The sequence below is a fragment of the Pseudorasbora parva genome, chromosome 11 (genome assembly GCF_024679245.1).
Source record: "Pseudorasbora parva isolate DD20220531a chromosome 11, ASM2467924v1, whole genome shotgun sequence".
Lineage (NCBI taxonomy): Eukaryota > Metazoa > Chordata > Actinopteri > Cypriniformes > Gobionidae > Pseudorasbora > Pseudorasbora parva.
In genome coordinates, this window is record NC_090182.1 from 47,625,566 (window position 1) to 47,650,565 (window position 25,000).

Here is a 25,000-nt window from a genome sequence, read left to right on the forward strand (position 1 = left end):
TGTGTGTGTGTGTGTGTGCGTGTGTGTGTGTGTGTGAGAGAGAGATGATCCGCATTATCAACATGTGGCCTGACAGGTACACCAGTGGTCATGTGACCAGCTCTTCAGCTGTGTGTGTGTGTGTGTGTGTGTGTGTGTGTGTGTGTGTGTGTGTGTGTGTGTGTGTGTGTGTGTGTGTGTGTGTGTGTGTGTGTGTGTGTGTGTGTGAGATGATCTCTGGAGATCACAGTGCAGACACACTGACCACATGCCACTAACATCAGGCCCCCATTGTGTGTGTGTGTGTGTGTGTCTCCCCTCAGCGTCTGACAGTGTGTTTGCTCAGTGCCGCGTTCTTCGGCTCCATAGGATCGTCCTTCCTGTACGGATATAACCTGTCTGTGGTCAACGCTCCGGCCAGTGTAAGTCCAGCTCTGACCTCTCATTACATTACTGAGTTCAACAGCAGCAGATGAACAGACGGAGGCTAATCAACCCCCCCCACACACACACACACACACACACACACACACACACATGATTATAATGAAATCCCTGTTTTGTGTAACCTAGTTAAAGTGGCCTATTCCCAGTGACTCCCTGTGGCGTGTTTGAGTTCAGAGACTTCCTGCTGCGTTTGCTTTGAACTTCAATTTAATCAGTGTCAGCCAATCAGAGCTCACAACACTCTGTCTGACTGTCTGTCTGTCTGTCTGTCTGTCTGACTGTATCTCTCTCTGTCTGTCTGTCTGTATCTCTGTCTGTCTGTCTGTATCTCTGTCTGTCTGTATCTCTGTCTGTCTGTCTGTATCTCTGTCTGTCAGTATCTCTGTCTGTCTGTATCTCTGTCTGTCTGTCTGTATCTCTGTCTGTCTGTCAGTATCTCTGTCTGTCTGTATCTCTGTCTGTCTGTCTGTCTGTCTGTCTGTATCTCTGTCTGTCTGTCTGTATCTCTGTCTGTCTGTCTGTATCTCTGTCTGTCTGTCTGTCTGTCTGTCGGTCTGTCTGTCTGTCTGTCTGTCTGTCTGTCTGTCTGTCTCTCTCTCTGTCTGTCTGTCTGTCTGTCTGTCTGTCTGTCTGTATCTCTGTCTTTCTGTCTGTCTGTATCTCTGTCTGTCTGTATCTCTGTCTGTATCTCTGTCTGTCTGTCTGTCTGTCTGTCTGTCTGTCTATCTGTCTGTATCTCTGTCTGTATCTCTGTTTGTCTGTCTGACTGTCTGTCTGTTTGTCTGTCTGTCTGACTGTCTGTATCTCTGTCTGTCTGACTGTCTGTCTGTATCTCTGTCTGTCTGACTGTCTGTATCTCTGTCTGTATCTCTGTTTGTCTGTCTGACTGTCTGTATCTCTGTCTGTCTGACTGTCTGTATCTCTGTCTGTCTGTCTGTCTGTCTGACTGTCTGTATCTCTGTCTGTCTGTCTGTCTGTCTGACTGTCTGTATCTCTGTCTGTCTGACTGTCTGTCTGTATCTCTGTCTGTCTGACTGTCTGTATCTCTGTCTGTATCTCTGTTTGTCTGTCTGTCTGTCTCTGTATCTCTGTCTGTCTGTCTGTCTGTCTGACTGTCTGTATCTCTGTCTGTCTGACTGTCTGTCTGTATCTCTGTCTGTCTGACTGTCTGTATCTCTGTCTGTATCTCTGTTTGTCTGTCTGTCTGTCTGTATCTCTGTCTGTCTGTCTGTATCTCTGTCTGTCTGTCTGTATCTCTGTCTGTCTGTCTGTCTGTATCTCTGTCTGTCTGTCTGTCTCTCTCTCTCTCTGTCTGTCTGTCTGTATCTCTGTCTGTCTGTCTGTCTATCTGTCTGTCTGTCTGTCTGTCTGTCTGTCTGTATCTCTGTCTGTATTTCTGTCTGTCTGTATCTCTGTCTGTCTGTCTGTATCTCTGTCTGTCTGTCTGTCTGTCTATCTGTCTGTATCTCTGTCTGTATTTCTGTCTGTCTGTATCTCTGTCTGTATCTCTGTCTGTCTGTCTGTATCTCTGTCTGTCTGTATCTCTGTCTGTCTGTCTGTCTGTCTGTATCTCTGTCTGTCTGTCTGTCTGTCTGTCTGTCTGTCTGTCTGTATCTCTGTCTGTCTGTATCTCTGTCTGTCTGTCTGTCTGTCTGTCTGTCTGTATCTCTGTCTGTCTGTATCTCTGTCTGTCTGTCTGTCTGTGTCTCTCTCTCTGTCTGTCTGTCTGTCTGTCTGTATCTCTGTCTGTCTGTCTGTCTGTCTGTATCTCTGTCTATCTTTCTGTCTGTATCTCTGTCTGTCTGTATCTCTGTCTGTCTGTCTGTCTGTCTGTCTATCTGTCTGTCTGTCTGTATCTCTGTCTGTATCTCTGTTTGTCTGTCTGTCTGTCTGTCTGTCTGCCTGACTGTCTGTATCTCTGTCTGTCTGTCTGTCTGACTGTCTGTATCTCTGTCTGTCTGTTTGTCTGTCTGACTGTCTGTATCTCTGTCTGTATCTCTGTTTGTCTGTCTGTCTGTCTGTCTGCCTGACTGTCTGTATCTCTGTCTGTCTGTCTGTCTGACTGTCTGTATCTCTGTCTGTCTGTTTGTCTGTCTGACTGTCTGTATCTCTGTCTGTCTGACTGTCTGTCTGTATCTCTGTCTGTCTGACTGTCTGTATCTCTGTCTGTATCTCTGTTTGTCTGTCTGTCTGTCTGTATCTCTGTCTGTCTGTATCTCTGTCTGTCTGTCTGTCTGTCTGTCTGACTGTCTGTATCTCTGTCTGTCTGACTGTCTGTCTGTATCTCTGTCTGTCTGACTGTCTGTATCTCTGTCTGTATCTCTGTTTGTCTGTCTGTCTGTATCTCTGTCTGTCTGTCTGTATCTCTGTCTGTCTCTCTGTATCTCTGTCTGTCTGTATCTCTGTCTGTCTGTCTGTATCTCTGTCTGTCTGTCTGTCTGTCTGTCTGTATCTCTGTCTGTCTGTCTGTCTCTCTCTCTGTCTGTCTGTCTGTCTGTATCTCTGTCTGTCTGTCTGTCTGTCTATCTGTCTGTCTGTCTGTCTGTCTGTCTGTATCTCTGTCTGTATTTCTGTCTGTCTGTATCTCTGTCTGTCTGTATCTCTGTCTGTCTGTCTGTCTGTCTGTCTGTCTGTCTGTCTATCTGTCTGTATCTCTGTCTGTATTTCTGTCTGTCTGTATCTCTGTCTGTCTGTCTGTATATCTGTCTGTCTGTCTGTCTGTCTGTCTGTATCTCTGTCTGTCTGTTTGTCTGTCTGTCTGTCTGACTGTCTGTATCTCTGTCTGTCTGTCTGACTGTCTGTATCTCTGTCTGTCTGACTGTCTGTCTGTTTGTCTGTCTGACTGTCTGTATCTCTGTCTGTCTGTCTGACTGTCTGTATCTCTGTCTGTCTGACTGTCTGTCTGTATCTCTGTCTGTCTGACTGTCTGTCTGTATCTCTGTCTGTCTGACTGTCTGTATCTCTGTCTGTCTGTCTGTCTGACTGTCTGTATCTCTGTCTGTCTGTCTGACTGTCTGTATCTCTGTCTGTCTGTTTGTCTGTCTGACTGTCTGTCTGTATCTCTGTCTGTCTGACTGTCTGTCTGTATCTCTGTCTGTCTGACTGTCTGTCTGTATCTCTGTCTGTCTGACTGTCTGTATCTCTGTCTGTCTGTCTGTCTGACTGTCTGTATCTCTGTCTGTCTGTCTGACTGTCTGTATCTCTGTCTGTCTGTTTGTCTGTCTGACTGTCTGTATCTCTGTCTGTCTGTCTGTCGTTCTGAGTCTCACTCTGTATTGAGCGCTGTTGGATGTCAACAGTCATGAGTGTGTTGTGTACCCAGAGGTCCCATTGATCTCTCTCTCTCTCTCTCTCTCTCTCTCTCTCTCTCTCTCTCTCTCCAGTATATAAAGGTCTTCTATAATAAGACGTGGCTCTATCGCTATAATGAGCCGATTGGAGATGAGACGGTGACTCTGCTGTGGTCCATCACGGTGTCCATCTTTGCCATCGGTGGCCTGGTGGGGGCGCTGACGGTGTCCTTCCTCATCAAGGCCTTGGGCAGGTGAGGCTCAAGCCTAATATACACCAGTGGACACACACCTAAAGGATTATTAGGAACAGCTGTTCAATTTCTCATTAATACAGTTATCTAATCAGCCAATCACATGGCAGTTCTTCAGTGCATTTAGGGCTGTGGTCCTGGTCAAGACAATCTCCTGAACTCCAGACTGAATGTCAGAATGGGAAAGAAAGGTGATTTAAGCCGTTTTGAGCGTGGCATGGTTGTTGGTGCCAGACGGGCCGGTCTGAGTATTTCACAATCTGCTCAGTTACTGGGATTTACACACACAACCATTTCTAGGGTTTACAAAGAATGGTGTGAAAAGGGAAGAGCATCCAGTCTGCAGCAGTCCTGTGGGAGAAAATGCCTTGTTGATGCTCGAGGTCAGAGGAGAATGGGCCGACTGATTCAAGCTGATAGAAGAGCAACTTTGACTGAAATAACCACTCGTTACAACCGAGGTATGCAGCAAAGCATTTGTGAAGCCACAACACACACAACCTTGAGGCGGATGGGCTACAACAGCAGAAGACCCCACCGGGGACCACTCATCTCCACTACAAATAGGAAAAAGAGGCGACAATTTGCACAAGCTCACCAAAATTGGCCAGTTGAAGACTGGAGAAATGTTGCCTGGTCTGATGAGTCTCGATTTCTGTTGAGACATTCAGATGGTAGAGTCAGAATTTGGCGTAAACAGAATGAGAACATGGATCCATCATGCCTTGTTCCCACTGTGCAGGCTGGTGGTGGTGGTGTAATGGTGTGGGGGATGTTTTCTTGGCACACTTTAGGCCCCTTAGTGCCAATTGGGCATCGTTTAAATGCCACGGCCTACCTGAGCATTGTTTCTGACCATGTCCATCCCTTTATGACCACCATGTCCCCATCCTCTGATGGCTACTTCCAGCAGGATAATGCACCATGTCACAAAGCTCCAATCATTTCAAATTGGTTTCTTGAACATGCCAATGAGTTGACTGAACTAAAATGGCCGCCACAGTCCCCAGATCTCAACCCAATAGAGCATCTTTGGGATGTGGTGGAACGGGAGCTTCGTGCCCTGGATGTGCATCCCACAAATCTCCATCAACTGCAAGATGCTCTCCTATCAATATGGGCCGACATTTCTAAAGAATGCTTTCAGCAGCTTGTTGATCAATGCCACGGAGAATTAAGGCAGTTCTGGAGGAGAAAGGGTCAAACACAGCATTAGTGTGTGTTCCTAATAATCCTTTAGGGGAGTGTGTGTGTACACACTAAAGGCCTCATGCACACTACAAATTTTCATCCTTGTGCAGTGTCTGTATTTTCACATAATCCTGCGCTTCTGTTGTTGTGGCGTCTGCTGCGTGTTTGCTGGTTTTGATTGACAGTCAGACCTCAACCGTGTTCTCAGGCCAATTATGTAAATGCAGGCAATGCGATGTAAATATGGTAGTAGTTCCTCGTGGTGTTTGATGTTGTGGTTGTGTGTGTATGTTGGTTATGGTTCATCCTTCACAGGTTAGAGATGCATGGAGATGGACGTTCGGTTCACCATTACGGATGCAATTCATCCATTTCCAGGATACACTGAACAAAATTCAGCTTCTCCAGTTTAAATATGATCACACTAAAACTAATCAAAAGGAAAAACTTGCTGTGGTGCTGAAGATACACACAGACACACACACACACACACACACACACACACACACACACACGCACACACACGCACACACACACACACACGCATACATTATGCTGGGCTCATCAGAACCTAGGTCACGCTGCATTATGAGGCAACACACACACACACATACACACACACACACACACTCTCTGAAGGGCGTTTAACAGGAAGCTGTCCTCTGGATGGAGCCGTTTAAACACATTATTTCCCAGGGGAAAATCCTCATCTGCATTTGGACTGAATATCAGCTGGAGCAGCGACAAGTCCAGATGATCACTCGCTCCACATCTACAGCATTCTGTCTGTCTGTCTGTCTGTCTGTCTGTCTGTCTGTCTGTCTGTCTGTCTATCTATCTATCTATCTATCTATCTATCTGTCTGTCTGTCTGTCTGTCTGTCTATCTATCTATCTATCTATCTATCTATCTATCTATCTATCTATCTATCTATCTATCTCCATCTATCTATATCTATCTATCATCTGTCTATCTATCTATCTATCTATCTATCTATCTATCTATCTATCTATCTATCTATCTATCTATCTATCTATCTATCTATCTATCTATCTATCTATCTATCTATCTATCTATCTGTCTGTCTGTCTGTCTGTCTGTCTGTCTGTCTGTCTATCTATCTATCTATCTATCTCTCTGTATGTCTGTCTGTCTGTCTCTGTCTGTCTGTCTGTCTGTCTGTCTGTCTCTGTCTGTCTGTCTGTCTGTCTGTCTGTCTGTCAGGCTTTCCTCAAGGTTTAGGAGTGTGTTTATGGGGATTTTTGCCCATTCTTCTAGAAGCTCATTTGTGAGGTCATTAAAGAGTTCCTTTCACTGGAACTAAGGGGCCAAGCCCAACCTCTGAAAAGCAACCCACCCCATAATCCCCCCCTCCACCAAACTTTACACTCGGCACAATACAGTCAGGCGAGTCCCGTTCTCCTGGCGACGGCCAAACCCAGACTCGTCCATGTGATTGTCAGACTGAAGTGTGATTGGTCGCTCAGAGAACACGTCTCACTGCTCTAGAGTCCAGTGGCGGCTGCTTTACTCCACTGCATCCCACGCTTTGCATTGCTCTTGGTGATGTAAGGCTTGGATGAGCTGCTCGGCCATGGAAACCCATTCCATGAAGCTCTCTCCGCTGTTCTTGAGCTCATCTGAAGGCCACAGAAGTCTGGAGGTCTGGAGCTGTTGACTCTGCAGAAAGTTGGAGACTTCTGCGCACTGTGACCCTCAGCATGCGCTGACCCCGCTCTGGGATTTAACACTTCGTGGCTGAGTTGCTGTTGTTCCCAATGGCTTCCTCTTTGTTCTAATCCCACTAACAGTTGAGCGTGGAATATTTAGTAGTGAGGAAATGTCAGGAATGGCCTTATTGCACAGGTGTCAGCCTATCACGGCCCCACGCTTGAGTTCACTGAGCTCCTGAGAGCGACCCATTCTTTCACTAATGTGTGTAGAAGCGTCTGCAGGCCGAGAGCTGGAGTTATACACCTGTGGCCATGAAGAGACTGAACACCTGAACTCAGGGATCTGGAGGCGTGTCCCAATATCCTGGCTCCGCCCTCCTACGTACTTCCGCTCAGTCTTTATTTTCCTTCAGTACTCCGTCTGGGATTGCGATATATTCTCTGGTTTTCTCCAGACAAATTTTAACCGTTCCAATAAACGAACAGAGGGAGCGGCTGCGCTGAGTCTCTAGTTTGAGATGACATGCGTGACGAGCAAACATTAGCGATTTGGTTATGGCAGATCAAATTCATAGTATTCAGTCGAGGAGCCTTGGGGGCAAAACCGCCACAGAAGTACTGCAGCACAAATTCTGTCAAATGTCCGTCTTAAAATACAAATATGTGAACAAGAGGCACGTTTTTGGGCACTGTACAGCACCTGCTGCAGTAGGGATTGAAACCTACAAACAGCGGGGCGTTTTTACAACGCTTAACGTGAAAAACACTACAGGGTGAGATGCACCAATAAGAATTCAACTAAGCAAATTAAGTTTAGCGCTAAACTATGATTTGTTGATATGGGCTTTATTTTAAATCGATTTGTTGCACCGCTTAATTTTAAGTCGGTCGGGCTGTCGGTCGGAAACACACACACACACACACACACACACACACACACACACACACACACACACACACACACACACACACACACACACACACACACAGAGAGAGAGAGCCAGACAGACATACACACACACAGACACACACACACACACACACACACACATCTGTAGGTCAGCAACGGACTTAAGCCACTGGCCAATCTCTCACTCACACTCTCACACTCTCTCTCTCACACACACACACACAGAGACAGACAGACATGCATACACACACAGGCACACACACACACACACACACACAGACACACACACACACACACACGTCTGTAGGTCAGCAATGGACTGAAGCCACCGGCCAATCTCACACTCACACACCGACACACACACACACACACATACACACACACGGCTGATTAACTTGGGGAACCGCTGGGGAATGTGTGATCAGATCCAATCTGACCATCACACACACACACACACACACACACACACACACACACACAGACACACATACACACACACAGAGACAGACAGACAGACAGACACACACACACACACACACACAGAGACAGACAGACAGACATACACACACACACACACACACACACACACGCACACAGGCACACACACATACGTCTGTAGGTCAGCAACAAACTGAAGCCACCAGCCAATCTCTCATTCACACTCTCTCACACACACACACACACACGCACACACACCGACACACACACGGCTGATTAACTTGGGGAACCGCTGGGGAATGTGTGATCAGATCCGATCTGACTGTCATTCTTTCTCACACACACACACACACACGCACAGATGAAGGCTGGGTCTCGTCCAGCCTTCCACACACTCTAGGTCAGCGACTCGCCTGCTCAGCTTCTCTGATGATGGTTATCAGTCACGTGACCTAAAGCTGAACTGATGAAATATGACTGGAGTGAGTTTTATTCTGCGGTTCTCTGCCGGCCTCGTGATGATGATTGGTGTGGCAGCGGATCAGAGAGCATCAGACGGCTGCAGTAACTCCAGCTGAGGCCTGCAGAGCGGAGCCGTGGCATTAACAACAACAACAACAACGAAAACGACAAGAACGACGACAACAACAACAACAATGACAACAACAACGACAACAACAACGACAACAACAACAACAACGACAACAACGACAACAACAAGAACGATGACGACAACAACGACAACAAAAACAACAACGACAACAGCAACAACGACAACGAAAACAACAACGACGACAACAACAAGAACAAGAACGACGACGGCAACAACGACGACAAGAACAAGAACGACGACGACAACAACAGCAACAACGAAAACGACAACAACAACAACGTCAACAACAACAACAACGAAAACAACAACAACTACAAGAACAACAACGACAACGAAAACAAGAACAAGAACAAGAACGACGACGACAACAACAGCAACAACGACAATGAAAACAACAACGACAACAACAATGACAACAACAACGACAACAACAACAACGTCAACAACAACGAAAACAACAACAACTACAAGAACAACAACGACAACGAAAACAACAACAAGAACAAGAACGACGACGACAACAACAGCAACAACGACAATGAAAACAACAAGGACAACAACAATGACAACAACAACAACAACGACAAGAACGTCAACAACAACGACAAGAACGTCAACAACAACGACAAGAACGTCAACAACAACGACAACGAAAACGACAACAACGACAACGAAAACGACAACAACGACAACGAAAACGACAACAACGACAACGAAAACGACAACAACAAAAACAACAACAACGACGTTAGCAACAGAGACTCGCTCTGTGTGTGCGCTCTCACTGCAAAAAAATGCTCTTCTTACTCAGTATTTTTGTCTTGTTTCTAGTCCAAACATCTAAAAACTCTTACATTAAAGGGTTAGTTCAGCCAAAGGGAAATGTCTGTCATTAACTCCTCTCCCTAATGTCGCTCCACACCCGTAAGACCTCCGCTCATCTTCACACACAGTTTAAGATATTTTATATTTAGTCCGAGAGCGTATGCAAGTGTATGCACACTATACTGTCCATGTCCAGAAAGGGAATAAAAACATCATCACAGTAGTCCATATGAGACATCAGTGGGTTAATTAGAGTCTCTTGAAGCATCCAAAATACATTTGGGTCCAAAAATAACAAAAACTACGACTTTATTCAGCATTGGCTTCTCTTCCGCGTTTGTGTTCAATCCTCAAATAAAGATTCAAACGGTTATGAGTCAGCGAATCGATTCATGATTCGGATCGCGGGTCAAACTGCTGAAATCACGAGACATTGGCGATCCGAATCATGAATCGATTCACTGATTCATAACCGATCGAATCTTTATTTGAGGATTGAACACAAACGTGGAGCGACATTAGGGAGAGGAGTTAATGACAGACATCTCATTTTTGGCTGAACTAACCCTTTAAAAAACATTTACTAGACAAGCAAAAGTAATTGTCTTGTTTTGGGGAAAAATAACTCAAAATGAAGAGAATTTTTGCTTAAAATAAGATAAATAATCTGCCAATGGGGTGAGAGAAATAATCTTAATTCAAACAGAAAACATTTTTGGATATTTGTACTAGAAACAAGACAAAAATACTAAGTAAGAAGAGCATGTTGTTCTGTTGTTATGTGGTTCATTGGTCTTTACTGACAGTATGGTTATGTTTGTTGTGATCCTGTTTTTATGTCTGTGTGTAGGAAAGGAACTCTTCTGGCCAATAATGCTCTGGCTCTGATCGCTGCGCTCCTATTGGCTCTGGGAGAGACGGCCGGGTCTTTTGAGATGCTCATCATCGGTCGGTTTATCATCGGCATGGACTCAGGTCAGTTCTGATTGGCTCCAAAAGAAAGTCTTAAATAATCAGCAAAAGCTCAAAGTCAAAATCACAAAGCTAGGGATGCACCAAATCCGGTTCAGCCGAAACCGAATCCACTGGTTAAGATTCTGCCCAATCTGAATCCACTGGTTTTTAACAGTGTAATATCCATTACGCCTATGGAAAGTCTCCACAATTCACAAAACCTAACGTGTGTGTGTGTGTGTGTGTGTCAGGCGTGTCCCTCAGCGTGCTGCCCATGTATCTGGGTGAGATCTCTCCGCGGCAGGTCCGAGGCTCCATTGGTCAGTTTCACTCCATCTTCATCTGTCTGGGTGTTTTCATCGGGCAGGTGCTCGGGCTGCCGGAGATATTCGGACAGGTGAGTCTACAGACGTGTGTGTGTGTGTGTGTGTGTTATGCTTAATAATTAAAAATCCATGTTTTTTCTTCCAGGTCAAGAAATCACACTTTTAACACACACACATATATATATATATATCAGGGCTGTCAATTGATACTTTTTTTAAAATCGTGATTAATCGCACACTTGTCGTAAAATGAAGCGTACGCCATTTATCTCATTAAACATTCATCAAAGTAAACAATCACAAAACTGTATTTTCTGCACTTCAAGGATCATTGGCGACTCCAACAGCACACCAAATATCCAAATATAAGGAGTCCTTATATAATTATATTATATAATAAAGTTATACACACCTAAGCACCCATAAAAAAAACAAAAAAAATATTAGGAGTTCACAGTGTATAGTGTGTGTATAGTGTGTGTATAGTGTGTGCATAGTGTGTGTATAGTGTGTGCATAGTGTGTGCATAGTGTGTGTATAGTGTGTGCATAGTGTGTGTATAGTGTGTGTATAGTGTGTGCATAGTGTGTGTATAGTGTGTGTATAGTGTGTGTATAGTGTGTGTATAGTGTGTGCATAGTGTGTGTATAGTGTGTGCATAGTGTGTGTATAGTGTGTGTATAGTGTGTGCATAGTGTGTGCATAGTGTGTGTATAGTGTGTGTATAGTGTGTGCATAGTGTGTGTATAGTGTGTGTATAGTGTGTGTATAGTGTGTGTATAGTGTGTGTATAGTGTGTGTATAGTGTGTGCATAGTGTGTGCATAGTGTGTGCATAGTGTGTGCATAGTGTGTGCATAGTGTGTGCATAGTGTGTGTATAGTGTGTGTATAGTGTGTGCATAGTGTGTGCATAGTGTGTGCATAGTGTGTGTATAGTGTGTGCATAGTGTGTGTATAGTGTGTGCATAGTGTGTGCATAGTGTGTGTATAGTGTGTGTATAGTGTGTGCATAGTGTGTGTATAGTGTGTGCATAGTGTGTGCATAGTGTGTGCATAGTGTGTGTATAGTGTGTGCATAGTGTGTGTATAGTGTGTGCATAGTGTGTGCATAGTGTGTGTATAGTGTGTGTATAGTGTGTGCACAATGTGTGTATAGTGTGTGTATAGTTTGTGCATAGTGTGTGTATAGTGTGTGTATAGTGTGTGTATAGTGTGTGTATAGTGTGTACAGAGCAACAACAAACTTGTTTTCGTTTTAGACGTCAAGCTGCGATACCGAAATGAACCACACGGAGACGCCAGAACAGCTCCTAAATCAGCCGCTTTAACTGCTTAAACCTACGATTTAAGCAGTTTAAGCAGATAAACACAACAGAATTTTTATGTGTTTGGACAGAAACAAGACAAAGCAGTGCCGATACGATTCTGATAAACTGCTTCTCCTTCATCGTCTGAGTGATGATACAGCTTCACGTACTTCTGTAATTTAATTGTGTTGAAATATTTTAATGCATTAATGACTTTAAATTAATTGCATGCGTTAACGGTGACAGTATATATATATACACACACCGATCAGGCATAACATTCTGACCAGATGAAGTGACCAATGATGATCTCTTCATCACGGCTCCTGTTAGTGGGTGGGATATATTAGGCAGCAAGTGAACATTTAGTCCTCAGAGTTGATGTGTGTGAAGCAGGAGAAATGGGCAAGCGTAAGGATTTGAGCGAGTTTGGCCAGATTGTGACGGCTAGACGACTGGGTCAGAGCATCTCCAAAACTGCAGCTCTTGTGGGCTGTTCCCGGTCTGCAGTGGTCAGTATCTATCAAAAGTGCTCCAAGGAAGGACCAGTGGAGAACCGGCCACAGGGTCATGGGCGGCCAAGGCTCATTGATGACCGTGGGGAGCGAAGGCTGGCCCGTGGGGTCCGATCAAACAGACGAGCTACTGGAGCTCAAACTGCTCCAGAAGTTAATGCTGGTTCTGATAGAAAGCTGTCAGAATACACAGAGCAGCTCAGTTTGAGGCGTATGGACCAGTCAGGGTGACCTCTGACCCAACAGTGGCACGTGAGCATCAGAACTGGACCACGGCCAGATACCACAGCACAAAAGGAGAAACCAGCTCAATATTAGGAAGGTGGTCATGATGTTTTGATTGGTGTAAGATCTGGATTTGTAGTAGCTTTAGCTGATTTTGTTTGATAGAAGACTCTCTGGTTCCCGTGTGTGTTCGGACAGCTGTTCTGATGGGGTCCTGATCTGAATCCGGCTCTTGTCCATCCTCATGATTGTCCAACAGCATGTCATGATCTATGGAGTGAAGCGCAGCAGAAATGCCCCAATCTGACCTGAAGACGTCTGCGGCCGTCTGTGACTCCATCCTCATCTGAAGCACACTGCAAAACATGCTCTTCTTACTCAGTATTTTTGTCTTGTTTCTAGTCCAAACATCTAAAAACTCTTAAAACAAGAAGTATTTACTAGACAAGCAAAAGTAATTGTCTTGTTTTGGGGAAAAATAACTCAAAATGAAGAGAGTTTTTGCTTAAAATAAGATAAATAATCTGCCAATGGGGTGAGAAAAATAATCTTAATTCAAACAGAAAACAAGAATATATTACTTATTCTATTGGCAGATTATTTTGCTTATTTTAGGCAAAAACTTTCTTAATTTTAAGTTATTTTTCCCCAAAAACAAGACAATAATTTTAACAAACGTAAACAATGTCATGTAATGTCACATTTACCCCAGAATAACCATATCCAGTGTCCATAAACTCATTAGTCAGTAAAAATTAACTCTAGAGAGGAACATTTTAATAAGTCAGGGTTGCCAACTTTTATGTTCAGGTTGGAGTGAGATTTTTTTTGGGGGGGGGGGGGGGGGTGCTTATATAAGTATCATTATTCACTAAAAATATAAAAGTATATTAACGTTTTAAAATTTCACATTTAAAGAAATCTAGTGTTTGATCATATCTAAATATTTATTCAAATGCAAGACTAGCAACTAGATTAGATAAATGTTTTGGCTATTTATTCTAACATTATGTCCAATGATGATCAACACACATACCTCTGTTAAAATCTCAAACATTTAGCTGAAGGGTTTCAGGACCCTTTAAAGAGCCATAAGGCACCTACTGGGTAATGGCATTACAAATTAACATTGTTATTTTTTAAGCAACAAAATGACTCCAATTTACCTCTTTGGATTAGAATTCTCTATTTTAACCTTAATTACTACACAAATTGAAATATAAATAATAAAAATATTAGAAGAAATATATTTTAAGTGGTCATTAATGGACTATAATTATTGCACAAGTAGTATTTAGTAGCCTACCAAAAGATCTCTTCAAAATATTCAATAAGCATTATTAAACTAAAATACACCCGAAAGCGTGTGTCACGCCAAATGCGTGAGAGTTGGCAACCCTGATAGGTATATGCACCACATTACATATTCATACTTTTTAATGTTCTTCAATATTTAATGCATGTTTGAATAAATCTGGCAAGTTTTTAAACCACCATTAAAAAAAATGTGTTGTAGATATATGAGTTAATATTTTAACTTTATTATTATAAAAAAACAAAAACATAATTGAGTGGAAGTTAGGTGTTTGTACAAATCAGTTTCTTTTTACCTTCAATATTAGTAGGCTAATGTACCGACTAATTCCCATGGTTTACAGCATTAGTAAAGAGATGTGTTTTCCTTGAGAACATTTGCCATGTATTGTAACTGATACAGATCCAAAATAATCGAATTGTGAAATTTGGTCAATGTTAAATCATTCAACGACACAGGAAGTTCCTCAGGTTTGCCTTCGGAGGGAAGGCTTTCCGACACAGGGTGCTCCCCTTCGGTTTGCTCTGGCGCCAAGGACGTTCACTAAGTGTGTGGATGCTGCTCTGGCCCCGCTGTGGCTCCAGGGCATCCGCATACTCAACTACCTGGATGATTGGCTCTTATTGGCCCAGTCCAGAGGGCGAAAGATCATAGAGACTCTGTGCTTCGTCACGTCCGTTCCCTTGGCCTAAGAGTAAACACTGTTAAGAGTGTTTCCTTACCATCCCGACAGACCACCTTTGTCAGGGGTCTGACTGGATTCCGTGTCAATGCAGGCCCGTCTGCCTCCTGCCCGGATTTCCAGTATTAGGACATGCCTGGCTGTGAACACCGTTAAGAGTGTGTTCTTACCATCCCAACAGTCCGCCTTTTTAGGGGTCTGTCTGGATTCCGTGTCATGCAGGACCGTCTGGACCCTGCCCGGATTTCGACATGCCGCAGGCTTTTAGGCCTCATGGCTGCAGCCTCCCAGGTCCTCCAAGGGCAGCTCCACATGAGGCTCTTCCATTTTTCTCCAAAGAGGTGTCAGCACGGGGGTCGTTTTCCGTCGCCAGATGATCACGACGGATGCCTCCCTCACCAGTTGGGATGCGGTATTCGAAGGCCGTCCAGCGTGCGGCATCTGGACAGAGGAGACTCAAGCCTGGCACGTTAACTGCCTAGAGCTGAGAGCAGTCTCCCTGGGCCTTCGGCATTTCCTCACCCTCCTCACAGGGCACCATGTCATTGTCAGGACAGACAACATGGCGGTGGTGTCTCATGTGAATGGTGTCGCACCCTGGACAGGCATGCGCTCCGTCTCCTCCTGTGGGCCCAGGGCAAATTCCTGTCCCTCAGGGTAGTCCATATCCCCGGAGTTCTGAACCTCGCGGCAGACTCCTTTTCAAGGCAGAAACTCAGGGGAATGGATGTTAAATCCTCTCACAGTAGCCCAGATCTGGGAGCGGTTCGGCAGAGCGGAGGTGGACCTCTTCGCTACGAAGGAGTCGTCCCAATGCCCGATTTGGTTCTCTCTAAGTCCTCCTGCGCCGTTGTGAGTGGATGCGTTCGCTCACCCCTGGCTGAGGTTGAAGCTCTATGCATTCCCGCCCATTAAGCTGATTCCGGCGGTTCTGTGCAGAGTGAGAGAGAGCGAGGCCAATCTTCTAAAATCCTCGTCCCAAGATCTGGAAACTGTGGGTGTGGCCTACCAGGGGCCATCAGTCTTAAGGGCCGGTCTACCAGCAGATGTGCAGGAGACCATCGCTAATGCCATAGCCCCCTCTATGAGGAAGCTTACTCTTCCAAGTGGGAGGTTTTTCAGGCACGGTGTTCGGCGCACAGTAGAAGTCCAGTCGACTGCCCTATTGGTTCGGTTCTGGAGTTTCTGCAGGAGAAGTTTGCAGCCGGGCGGCGGCTTCTATTCTCAGAGTGAATGTAGTGGCTATCGCCGCTCACAAGGAGTTGGATGAGACCCATTTGGGAAGCATTCTTAGTCTCATCTTTTATGAGAGAGGTCAAGCGCCTGAGGCCAGTTCGCTCCCCTGGTGTACCCTCTTGGGACTTATCTTTTGTCCTGGAGGGTTTGACGAGCGCTCCCTTTGAGCCATTGGAGTCAGCTCCGGAGCGGGTTCTGACTCTTAAAAGTTGCTCTTTTATTGGCTCTAACTTCTTTAAGCGAGTGGGGGATTTGCAAGCCCTCTCTGTTAGCTAGGCTTGCTTGGGTTTGCTCCCAGCCTAGTTAGGTCTCTCTGAGACCCAGGCTGGGTTATGTGCCCAAGGTTTTGTCCACATCCTTTTTGTCCGCTCGCAGGTCACCATCCTCCATTCTTTCCACCCTCCGCCTTTTGCATCCTCGGAGGACGAGAGGTTACATTTGCTTTGCCCAGTTAGGGCATTGAAGCTGTATGTTGATCATTCGGGTGGTTGGAGGAAGCCTAACCAGTTACTGGTGTGTTTCGGAGCCGGCCGCCGTGCGCTTGCCGCGTCAAAGCAGAGCTTTTCACATTGGTGACAGGCTATCTCTTTAGCTTATGAGGTGCGCGGGGTTCCTTCACCTCTGGGCATTAGAGCACACTCTTCTAGATTCTATTAAATTTTATAGTTTAGATCTTGACATGTCTCCGGGTTCGCATGTTCTGTCAGCTTAATCCAGCCGTTCAGGTCTACCTGACGTTCGTGTCAGATGCGGCAGCGCTTTAGCTTGGCGTGTGTTGTATACCGTTCCCCATATGCATCATTACGCAGCGTCGAAGTGAACGTTCCTATGAAAGAGAACGTCTCAAGTTACTCACGTAACCTATGTTCTCTGAATAGGGAACGAGACGCTGCCAAGCTCCCCGCACTGCCGACAAGCCGTCTTGCTCGGCAGAGAAATCTGGGGAGAAGATGGCGCACGCGCCAGTATAGCTCAAAGGTGATGAGCTCGAGGGGCGGCGCTGTGCCATCAGCCAATGAATGGGCTTCAGACAATCGGCACGCCCATGGGCGTACCCCATATGCATCATTACGCAGCGTCTCATTCCCTATTCAGAGAACATAGGTTACGTGAGTAACCTGAGACGCTTTAGGATGTGCTGGAACCGGAGATTCTCTGGAGATCAACTGCGTGAGGAGATCTTGACAATATAGAGCATAATCTCCGAGGAATGTTTCCAGTAGCTTGTTGCACAAGGTGTATCTAATAAAGTGGCCAGTGATTGAGAGTTGAAACATGTAAACCGTAATGTGTTTGTGTAATCCTTTTTTCTTATTAAGAACATCTTGCTCTTTAAACTTGTGGAGTTATTGGTCAGATCACTCGCTCGTCATCCTCTGGTCACATCACCTGAATTCCTCTCTGAGTGTCCTCTGCTCTGCTGTGTTTTTGCAGGAAAGCAGATGGAACTTCCTGTTTGCTTTCTTAGCGTTTCCTGCCCTGCTGCAGCTGTGTGTTCTGCCGTTTCTACCAGAGAGTCCGAGATTTCTACTGATGGAGCGTCGGGACGAGGTGGGAGCGAAGAAAGGTGAAAATTAGCTCATTAAACTCTCATTTAACTCATTGTAACTCATCATCAAGGTCAGTTTGAGAAGGTTGGAACTCTTACCGTGCATTCACACAAGCGGCCGATTTGGCCGTCGAGGAGAGTTGAAATCTGGTCAACTTTATGGTAATGAGCTATGACGCGATTCGGCAGCAACCAATCGGAATGTAGAAGTCCTGCTTGAGAGGATCCCAGAACTTTGGTTCCCACCTCATTAGTACCCAAGCAAATGGGAGGAGAGATTGATCATGACATTGATGAAAGACAACAACTCCCAGAATGCATTGCTACACTGCCCTACGAGGTCACTCCCAAAGCCACGGCTACTGGATCATTGGATCACTTTCCCACCATGTTCATATTCATGAAATCAGTTCAGTTAGAGAACAGACACTACAATTAAAAACTGAATGTGTGTTCAATATAATGTGAGTGAGCTGAGCTAAAGTTATGGCACAAATGCAGCAGGAGTCAGATTACATCCATCAGGAGATAAGGTAAGTGCGGGCGCGGCAGTCGTTCTCAGCGAGTGTTCAGTCTGGAGCGTTTTCACTTTATGCCTTTGGAAGCTTAACTTTCATAGGAATTGATTTGAGAAGCTGAAACACTCACTTTGCTCCGCACCGCTCCGTTTACATGAATGAGTGTGATCCCACCCCCCATGGACGGGTTAAAGGTGGAAATAGCTCCTCTACTGGCTGTAGTCTATAGTCTAAATAGCTCCTCTACTGACTGTAGTCTTTAGTCTAAATAGCTCCTCTACTGGCTGTAGTCTTTAGTCTAAATAGCTCCTCTACTGACTGTAGTCTTTAGTCTAAATAGCTCCTCTACTGACTGTAGTCTTTAGTCTAAATAGCTCCTCTACTGACTGTAGTCTTTAGTCTAAATAGCTCCTCTACTGGCTGTAGTCTTTAGTCTAAATAGCTCCTCTACTGGCTGTAGTCTTTAGTCTAAATAGCTCCTCTACTGACTGTAGTCTTTAGCCTAAATAGCTCCTCTACTGGCTGTAGTCTTTAGTCTAAAAAGCTCCTCTACTGACTGTAGTCTTTAGTCTAAATAGCTCCTCTACTGACTGTAGTCTTTAGTCTAAATAGCTCCTCTACTGACTGTAGTCTTTAGCCTAAATAGCTCCTCTACTGGCTGTAGTCTTTAGTCTAAATAGCTCCTCTACTGACTGTAGTCTTTAGTCTAAATAGCTCCTCTACTGGCTGTAGTCTTTAGTCTAAATAGCTCCTCTACTGGCTGTAGTCTTTAGTCTAAATAGCTCCTCTACTGGCTGTAGTCTTTAGTCTAAATAGCTCCTCTACTGACTGTAGTCTTTAGTCTAAATAGCTCCTCTACTGGCTGTAGTCTTTAGCCTAAATAGCTCCTCTACTGGCTGTAGTCTTTAGTCTAAATAGCTCCTCTACTGACTGTAGTCTTTAGTCTAAATAGCTCCTCTACTGACTGTAGTCTTTAGTCTAAATAGCTCCTCTACTGACTGTAGTCTTTAGTCTAAATAGCTCCTCTACTGACTGTAGTCTTTAGTCTAAATAGCTCCTCTACTGACTGTAGTCTTTAGTCTAAATAGCTCCTCTACTGGCTGTAGTCTTTAGCCTAAATAGCTCCTCTACTGGCTGTAGTCTTTAGCCTAAATAGCTCCTCTACTGGCTGTAGTCTTTAGTCTAAATAGCTCCTCTACTGGCTGTAGTCTTTAGTCTAAATAGCTCCTCTACTGGCTGTAGTCTTTAGTCTAAATAGCTCCTCTACTGGCTGTAGTCTTTAGCCTAAATAGCTCCTCTACTGGCTGTAGTCTTTAGTCTAAATAGCTCCTCTACTGGCTGTAGTCTTTAGCCTAAATAGCTCCTCTACTGGCTGTAGTCTTTAGTCTAAATAGCTCCTCTACTGACTGTAGTCTTTAGTCTAAATAGCTCCTCTACTGACTGTAGTCTTTAGTCTAAATAGCTCCTCTACTGACTGTAGTCTTTAGTCTAAATAGCTCCTCTACTGACTGTAGTCTTTAGTCTAAATAGCTCCTCTACTGGCTGTAGTCTTTAGTCTAAATAGCTCCTCTACTGGCTGTAGTCTTTAGTCTAAATAGCTCCTCTACTGACTGTAGTCTTTAGTCTAAATAGCTCCATAGCTCCTCTACTGACTGTAGTCTTTAGTCTAAATAGCTCCTCTACTGACTGTAGTCTTTAGTCTAAATAGCTCCTCTACTGACTGTAGTCTTTAGTCTAAATAGCTCCTCTACTGACCGTAGTCTTTAGTCTAAATAGCTCCTCTACTGGCTGTAGTCTTTAGTCTAAATAGCTCCTCTACCGGCTGTAGTCTTTAGTCTAAATAGCTCCTCTACTGGCTGTAGTCTTTAGTCTAAATAGCTCCTCTACTGACTGTAGTCTTTAGTCTAAATAGCTCCTCTACTGGCTGTAGTCTTTAGTCTAAATAGCTCCTCTACTGGCTGTAGTCTTTAGCCTAAATAGCTCCTCTACTGGCTGTAGTCTTTAGTCTAAATAGCTCCTCTACTGGCTGTAGTCTTTAGTCTAAATAGCTCCTCTACCGGCTGTAGTCTTAAGTCTAAATAGCTCCTCTACCGGCTGTAGTCTTTAGTCTAAATAGCTCCTCTACTGACTGTAGTCTTTAGTCTAAATAGCTCCTCTACTGGCTGTAGTCTTTAGTCTAAATAGCTCCTCTACTGGCTGTAGTCTTTAGTCTAAATAGCTCCTCTACTGGCTGTAGTCTTTAGTCTAAATAGCTCCTCTACTGACTGTAGTCTTTAGTCTAAATAGCTCCTCTACTGGCTGTAGTCTTTAGTCTAAATAGCTCCTCTACTGGCTGTAGTCTTTAGTCTAAATAGCTCCTCTACTGACTGTAGTCTTTAGCCTAAATAGCTCCTCTACTGACAGTAGTCTTTAGTCTAAATAGCTCCTCTACTGACTGTAGTCTTTAGTCTAAATAGCTCCTCTACTGACTGTAGTCTTTAGTCTAAATAGCTCCTCTACTGACTGTAGTCTTTAGTCTAAATAGCTCCTCTACTGACTGTAGTCTTTAGTCTAAATAGCTCCTCTACTGACTGTAGTCTTTAGTCTAAATAGCTCCTCTACTGACTGTAGTCTTTAGTCTAAATAGCTCCTCTACTGACTGTAGTCTTTAGTCTAAATAGCTATTCTACTGACTGTAGTCTTTAGTCTAAATAGCTCCTCTACTGACTGTAGTCTTTAGTCTAAATAGCTCCTCTACTGACTGTAGTCTTTAGTCTAAATAGCTCCTCTACTGACTGTAGTCTTTAGTCTAAATAGCTCCTCTACTGGCTGTAGTCTTTAGTCTAAATAGCTCCTCTACTGACTGTAGTCTTTAGTCTAAATAGCTCCTCTACTGGCTGTAGTCTTTAGTCTAAATAGCTCCTCTACCGGCTGTAGTCTTTAGTCTAAATAGCTCCTCTACTGGCTGTAGTCTTTAGTCTAAATAGCTCCTCTACTGGCTGTAGTCTTTAGTCTAAATAGCTCCTCTACTGGCTGTAGTCTTTAGCCTAAATAGCTCCTCTACTGGCTGTAGTCTTTAGTCTAAATAGCTCCTCTACTGGCTGTAGTCTTTAGTCTAAATAGCTCCTCTACTGACTGTAGTCTTTAGTCTAAATAGCTCCTCTACTGGCTGTAGTCTTTAGTCTAAATAGCTCCTCTACTGGCTGTAGTCTTTAGTCTAAATAGCTCCTCTACTGGCTGTAGTCTTTAGCCTAAATAGCTCCTCTACTGGCTGTAGTCTTTAGTCTAAATAGCTCCTCTACTGGCTGTAGTCTTTAGCCTAAATAGCTCCTCTACTGGCTGTAGTCTTTAGTCTAAATAGCTCCTCTACTGACTGTAGTCTTTAGTCTAAATAGCTCCTCTACTGACTGTAGTCTTAAGTCTAAATAGCTCCTCTACCGGCTGTAGTCTTTAGTCTAAATAGCTCCTCTACTGGCTGTAGTCTTTAGTCTAAATAGCTCCTCTACTGTAGTCTTTAGTCTCTGGACAAAACATCCTCCAATGAATATGGTCATTTTGCGTCATCTGAGGATTTTTTCCAGAAATAAAATATGTAAATCTAGGGGGGATATGAGGCAGGGTCATTCGATCATTCGAATATACTCTGGGGTATCTACTGATACAAAGCCATATGCTAAATCGGTTAAGTAACCCTTTTAAAAAAAGACCATTCAATCTTCACAAGTCTTTCTACAGCGTCGTTAGCCAGGCAGCCAGAGTGAATGTTGACGCTCTTGCCGGTGTCAATGCACAGTTAAAACCGTCTGAGATCAAGCGCTCTGCTGCTTTGTTCCGGTTATTGTGGTTTTCTGTGTCCACAGACTGACAGAATGAGGCTGAGCACATCATCATATCATCACATGATTACCAGATCACAACATAAATCAAAAGCTTGACACCTCTGAGTCTAACATATCAGATCATGTCAGTGCTGCAGTATGTTAGCTATTGCTTCTTTAAAGGGTTAGTTCACCCAGAAATGTAAATTCTGTCATTAATTCCTCATGCTGTTCGACACCAGTAAGACCTCAGTACATCTTCACACACAGATAAAGATATTAGTGTTGAAATCCGATGGCTCAGAAAGGCCTTCATTGACACCAATGTCATTTCCTCTCTCAAGACCCATAAAGGCACTAAAGACGTCGTTACAAACCCCATCTCACTACAGCGGCTCTACAATCATTTTATGAAGCCACAAGAATAGTTTCTTTGTGCAAAAAAACGAAATAACGACTTGTATAGTGATTTCAAAACAAAGCTTCGAACCGTTATGAGTCAGTGAATCGATTCATGATTCGGATCACGTGTCAAACTGCTGAAATCACATGACTTTGGCAATCTGAATCATGAATCGATTCACTGATTCATAACCGTTCAAATCTTTGTTTTGAAATTGGCCATGACTATACACTCACCTTAAGGATTATTAGGAACACACACTAATACTGTGTTTGACCCGCTTTCTCCTTCAGAACTGCCTTAATTCTCCGTGGCATTGATCAACAAGCTGCTGAAAGCATTCTTTAGAAATGTCGGCCCATATTGATAGGAGAGCATCTTGCAGTTGATGGAGATTTGTGGGATGCACATCCAGGGCACGAAGCTCCCGTTCCACCACATCCCAAAGATGCTCTATTGGGTTGAGATCTGGAGACTGTGGCGGCCATTTTAGTACAGTCAACTCATTGTCATGTTCAAGAAACCAATTTGAAATGATTGGAGCTTTGTGACATGGTGCATTATCCTGCTGGAAGTAGCCATCAGAGGATGGGGACATGGTGGTCATAAAGGGATGGACATGGTCAGAAACAATGCTCAGGTAGGCCGTGGCATTTAAACGATGCCCAATTGGCACTAAGGGGCCTAAAGTGTGCCAAGAAAACATCCCCCACACCATTACACCACCACCACCAGCCTGTATATGGGTAATAATAATAATAATAATTTGTTCGATTTATATAGTGCTTTTCAAGGCACTCAAAGCGCTTTACATTGAAGGGGGGAATCTCCTCAACCACCACCAATGTGCAGCATCCACCTGGATGATGCGACGGCAGCCATATTGCGCCAGAACACTCACCACACACCAGCTGATTGGTGGAGAGGAGACCGAGTGATTAAGCCAATCAGGAGAGGGGGATTATCAGGAGGCCATGATGGACAGAGGCCAATGGGCAAATTTGGCCAGGGATTTTTAATGACCATGGAGAGTCAGGACCTCGGTTTAACGTCTCATCCAAAGGACGGATGATGGATCCATGTTCTCATTCCTTTTACGCCAAATTCTGACTCTACCATTTGAATGTCTCAGCAGAAATCGAGACTCAACAGACCAGGCTACATTTCTCCAGTCTTCAACTGTCCAATTTTGGTGAGCTTGTGCAAATTGTTGCCTCTTTTTCCTATTTGTAGTGGAGATGAGTGGTACCCGGTGGGGTCTTCTGCTGGTGTAGCCCATCCGCCTCAAGGTTGTGTGTGTTGTGGCTTCACAAATGCTTTGCTGCATACCTCGGTTGTAACGAGTGGTTATTTCAGTCAAAGTTGCTCTTCTATCAGCTTGAATCAGTCGGCCCATTCTCCTCTGACCTCGAGCATCAACAAGGCATTTTCTCCCACAGGACTGCTGCAGACTGGATGTTCTTCCCTTTTCACACCATTCTTTGTAAACCTTAGAAATGGTTGTGCATGAAAATACCAGTAATTATGGGGTGATCAAACTCTTTAACCCTTTGTTTTAAACTCATGAATCATCCATCTGTGTGTGTGTGTGTGTGTGTGTGTGTGTGTGTGTGTGTGTGTTGCAGCGTTCCAGGCGTTTCTGGGCCGCAATGATGTGAGTCGCGAGCTGGACGAGGTTCATGCTGAGAGTCGGGCTCAGAACACGCAGCGGACAGCGTCTGTGCTCGAGCTGGTCCAGAAACGCTCGCTCCGCTGGCAGATGATCACTGTGGTCGTGGTCATGAGCTGCTATCAGCTCTGCGGACTCAACGCTGTGAGTTCAGCACCGGAACATCACCGCAGACACGGCTCATTCATAAACTCCCCATAAACCCATCACCGCAGACACGGCTCATTCATAAACTCCCCATAAACCCATCACAGCAGACACGGCTCATTCATAAACTCCCCATAAACCCATCACAGCAGACACGGCTCATTCATAAACTCCCCATAAACCCATCACCGCAGACACGGCTCATTCATAAACTCCCCATAAACCCATCACCGCAGACACGGCTCATTCATAAACTCCCCATAAACCCATCACCGCAGACACGGCTCATTCATAAACTCCCAATAAACCCATCACAGCAGACACGGCTCATTCATAAACTCCCCATAAACCCATCACCGCAGACACGGCTCATTCATAAACTCCCAATAAACCCATCACCGCAGACACGGCTCATTCATAAACTCCCCATAAACCCATCACCACAGACACGGCTCATTCATAAACTCCCAATAAACCCATCACCGCAGACACGGCTCATTCATAAACTCCCCATAAACCCATCACCACAGACACGGCTCATTCATAAACTCCCCATAAACCCATCACCGCAGACACGGCTCATTCATAAACTCCCCATAAACCCATCACCGCAGACACGGCTCATTCATAAACTCCCCATAAACCCATCACCGCAGACACGGCTCATTCATAAACTCCCAATAAACCCATCACAGCAGACACGGCTCATTCATAAACTCCCCATAAACCCATCACC

General features: G+C 44.6%; 2 protein-coding genes across 3 annotated transcripts in view; one reads left to right on the forward strand and one right to left on the reverse strand.

Annotated features, from left to right (window-relative positions):
• The window catches only part of slc2a9l2 (solute carrier family 2 member 9, like 2), a 71,152-nt gene that overhangs the window by 30,657 nt on the left and 15,495 nt on the right, over positions 1 to 25,000 (forward strand). For both annotated transcript variants that reach the window (XM_067458155.1, XM_067458154.1), the window contains exons 3-8: positions 303 to 401; positions 3,810 to 3,970; positions 10,471 to 10,595; positions 10,826 to 10,971; positions 17,616 to 17,748; positions 24,074 to 24,261. In XM_067458155.1, coding sequence (XP_067314256.1) covers positions 303 to 401; positions 3,810 to 3,970; positions 10,471 to 10,595; positions 10,826 to 10,971; positions 17,616 to 17,748; positions 24,074 to 24,261 — 852 coding nt within the window. The remainder of the gene's footprint in view (positions 1 to 302; positions 402 to 3,809; positions 3,971 to 10,470; positions 10,596 to 10,825; positions 10,972 to 17,615; positions 17,749 to 24,073; positions 24,262 to 25,000) is intronic.
• Positions 11,222 to 12,024, reverse strand: LOC137092892 (uncharacterized; the record flags this gene model as incomplete). The annotated part of the gene is made up of 2 exons (XM_067457421.1): positions 11,222 to 11,238; positions 11,427 to 12,024. Coding segments are annotated over 2 exons (615 nt in total), but the record flags the coding sequence as incomplete, so codon positions are not given.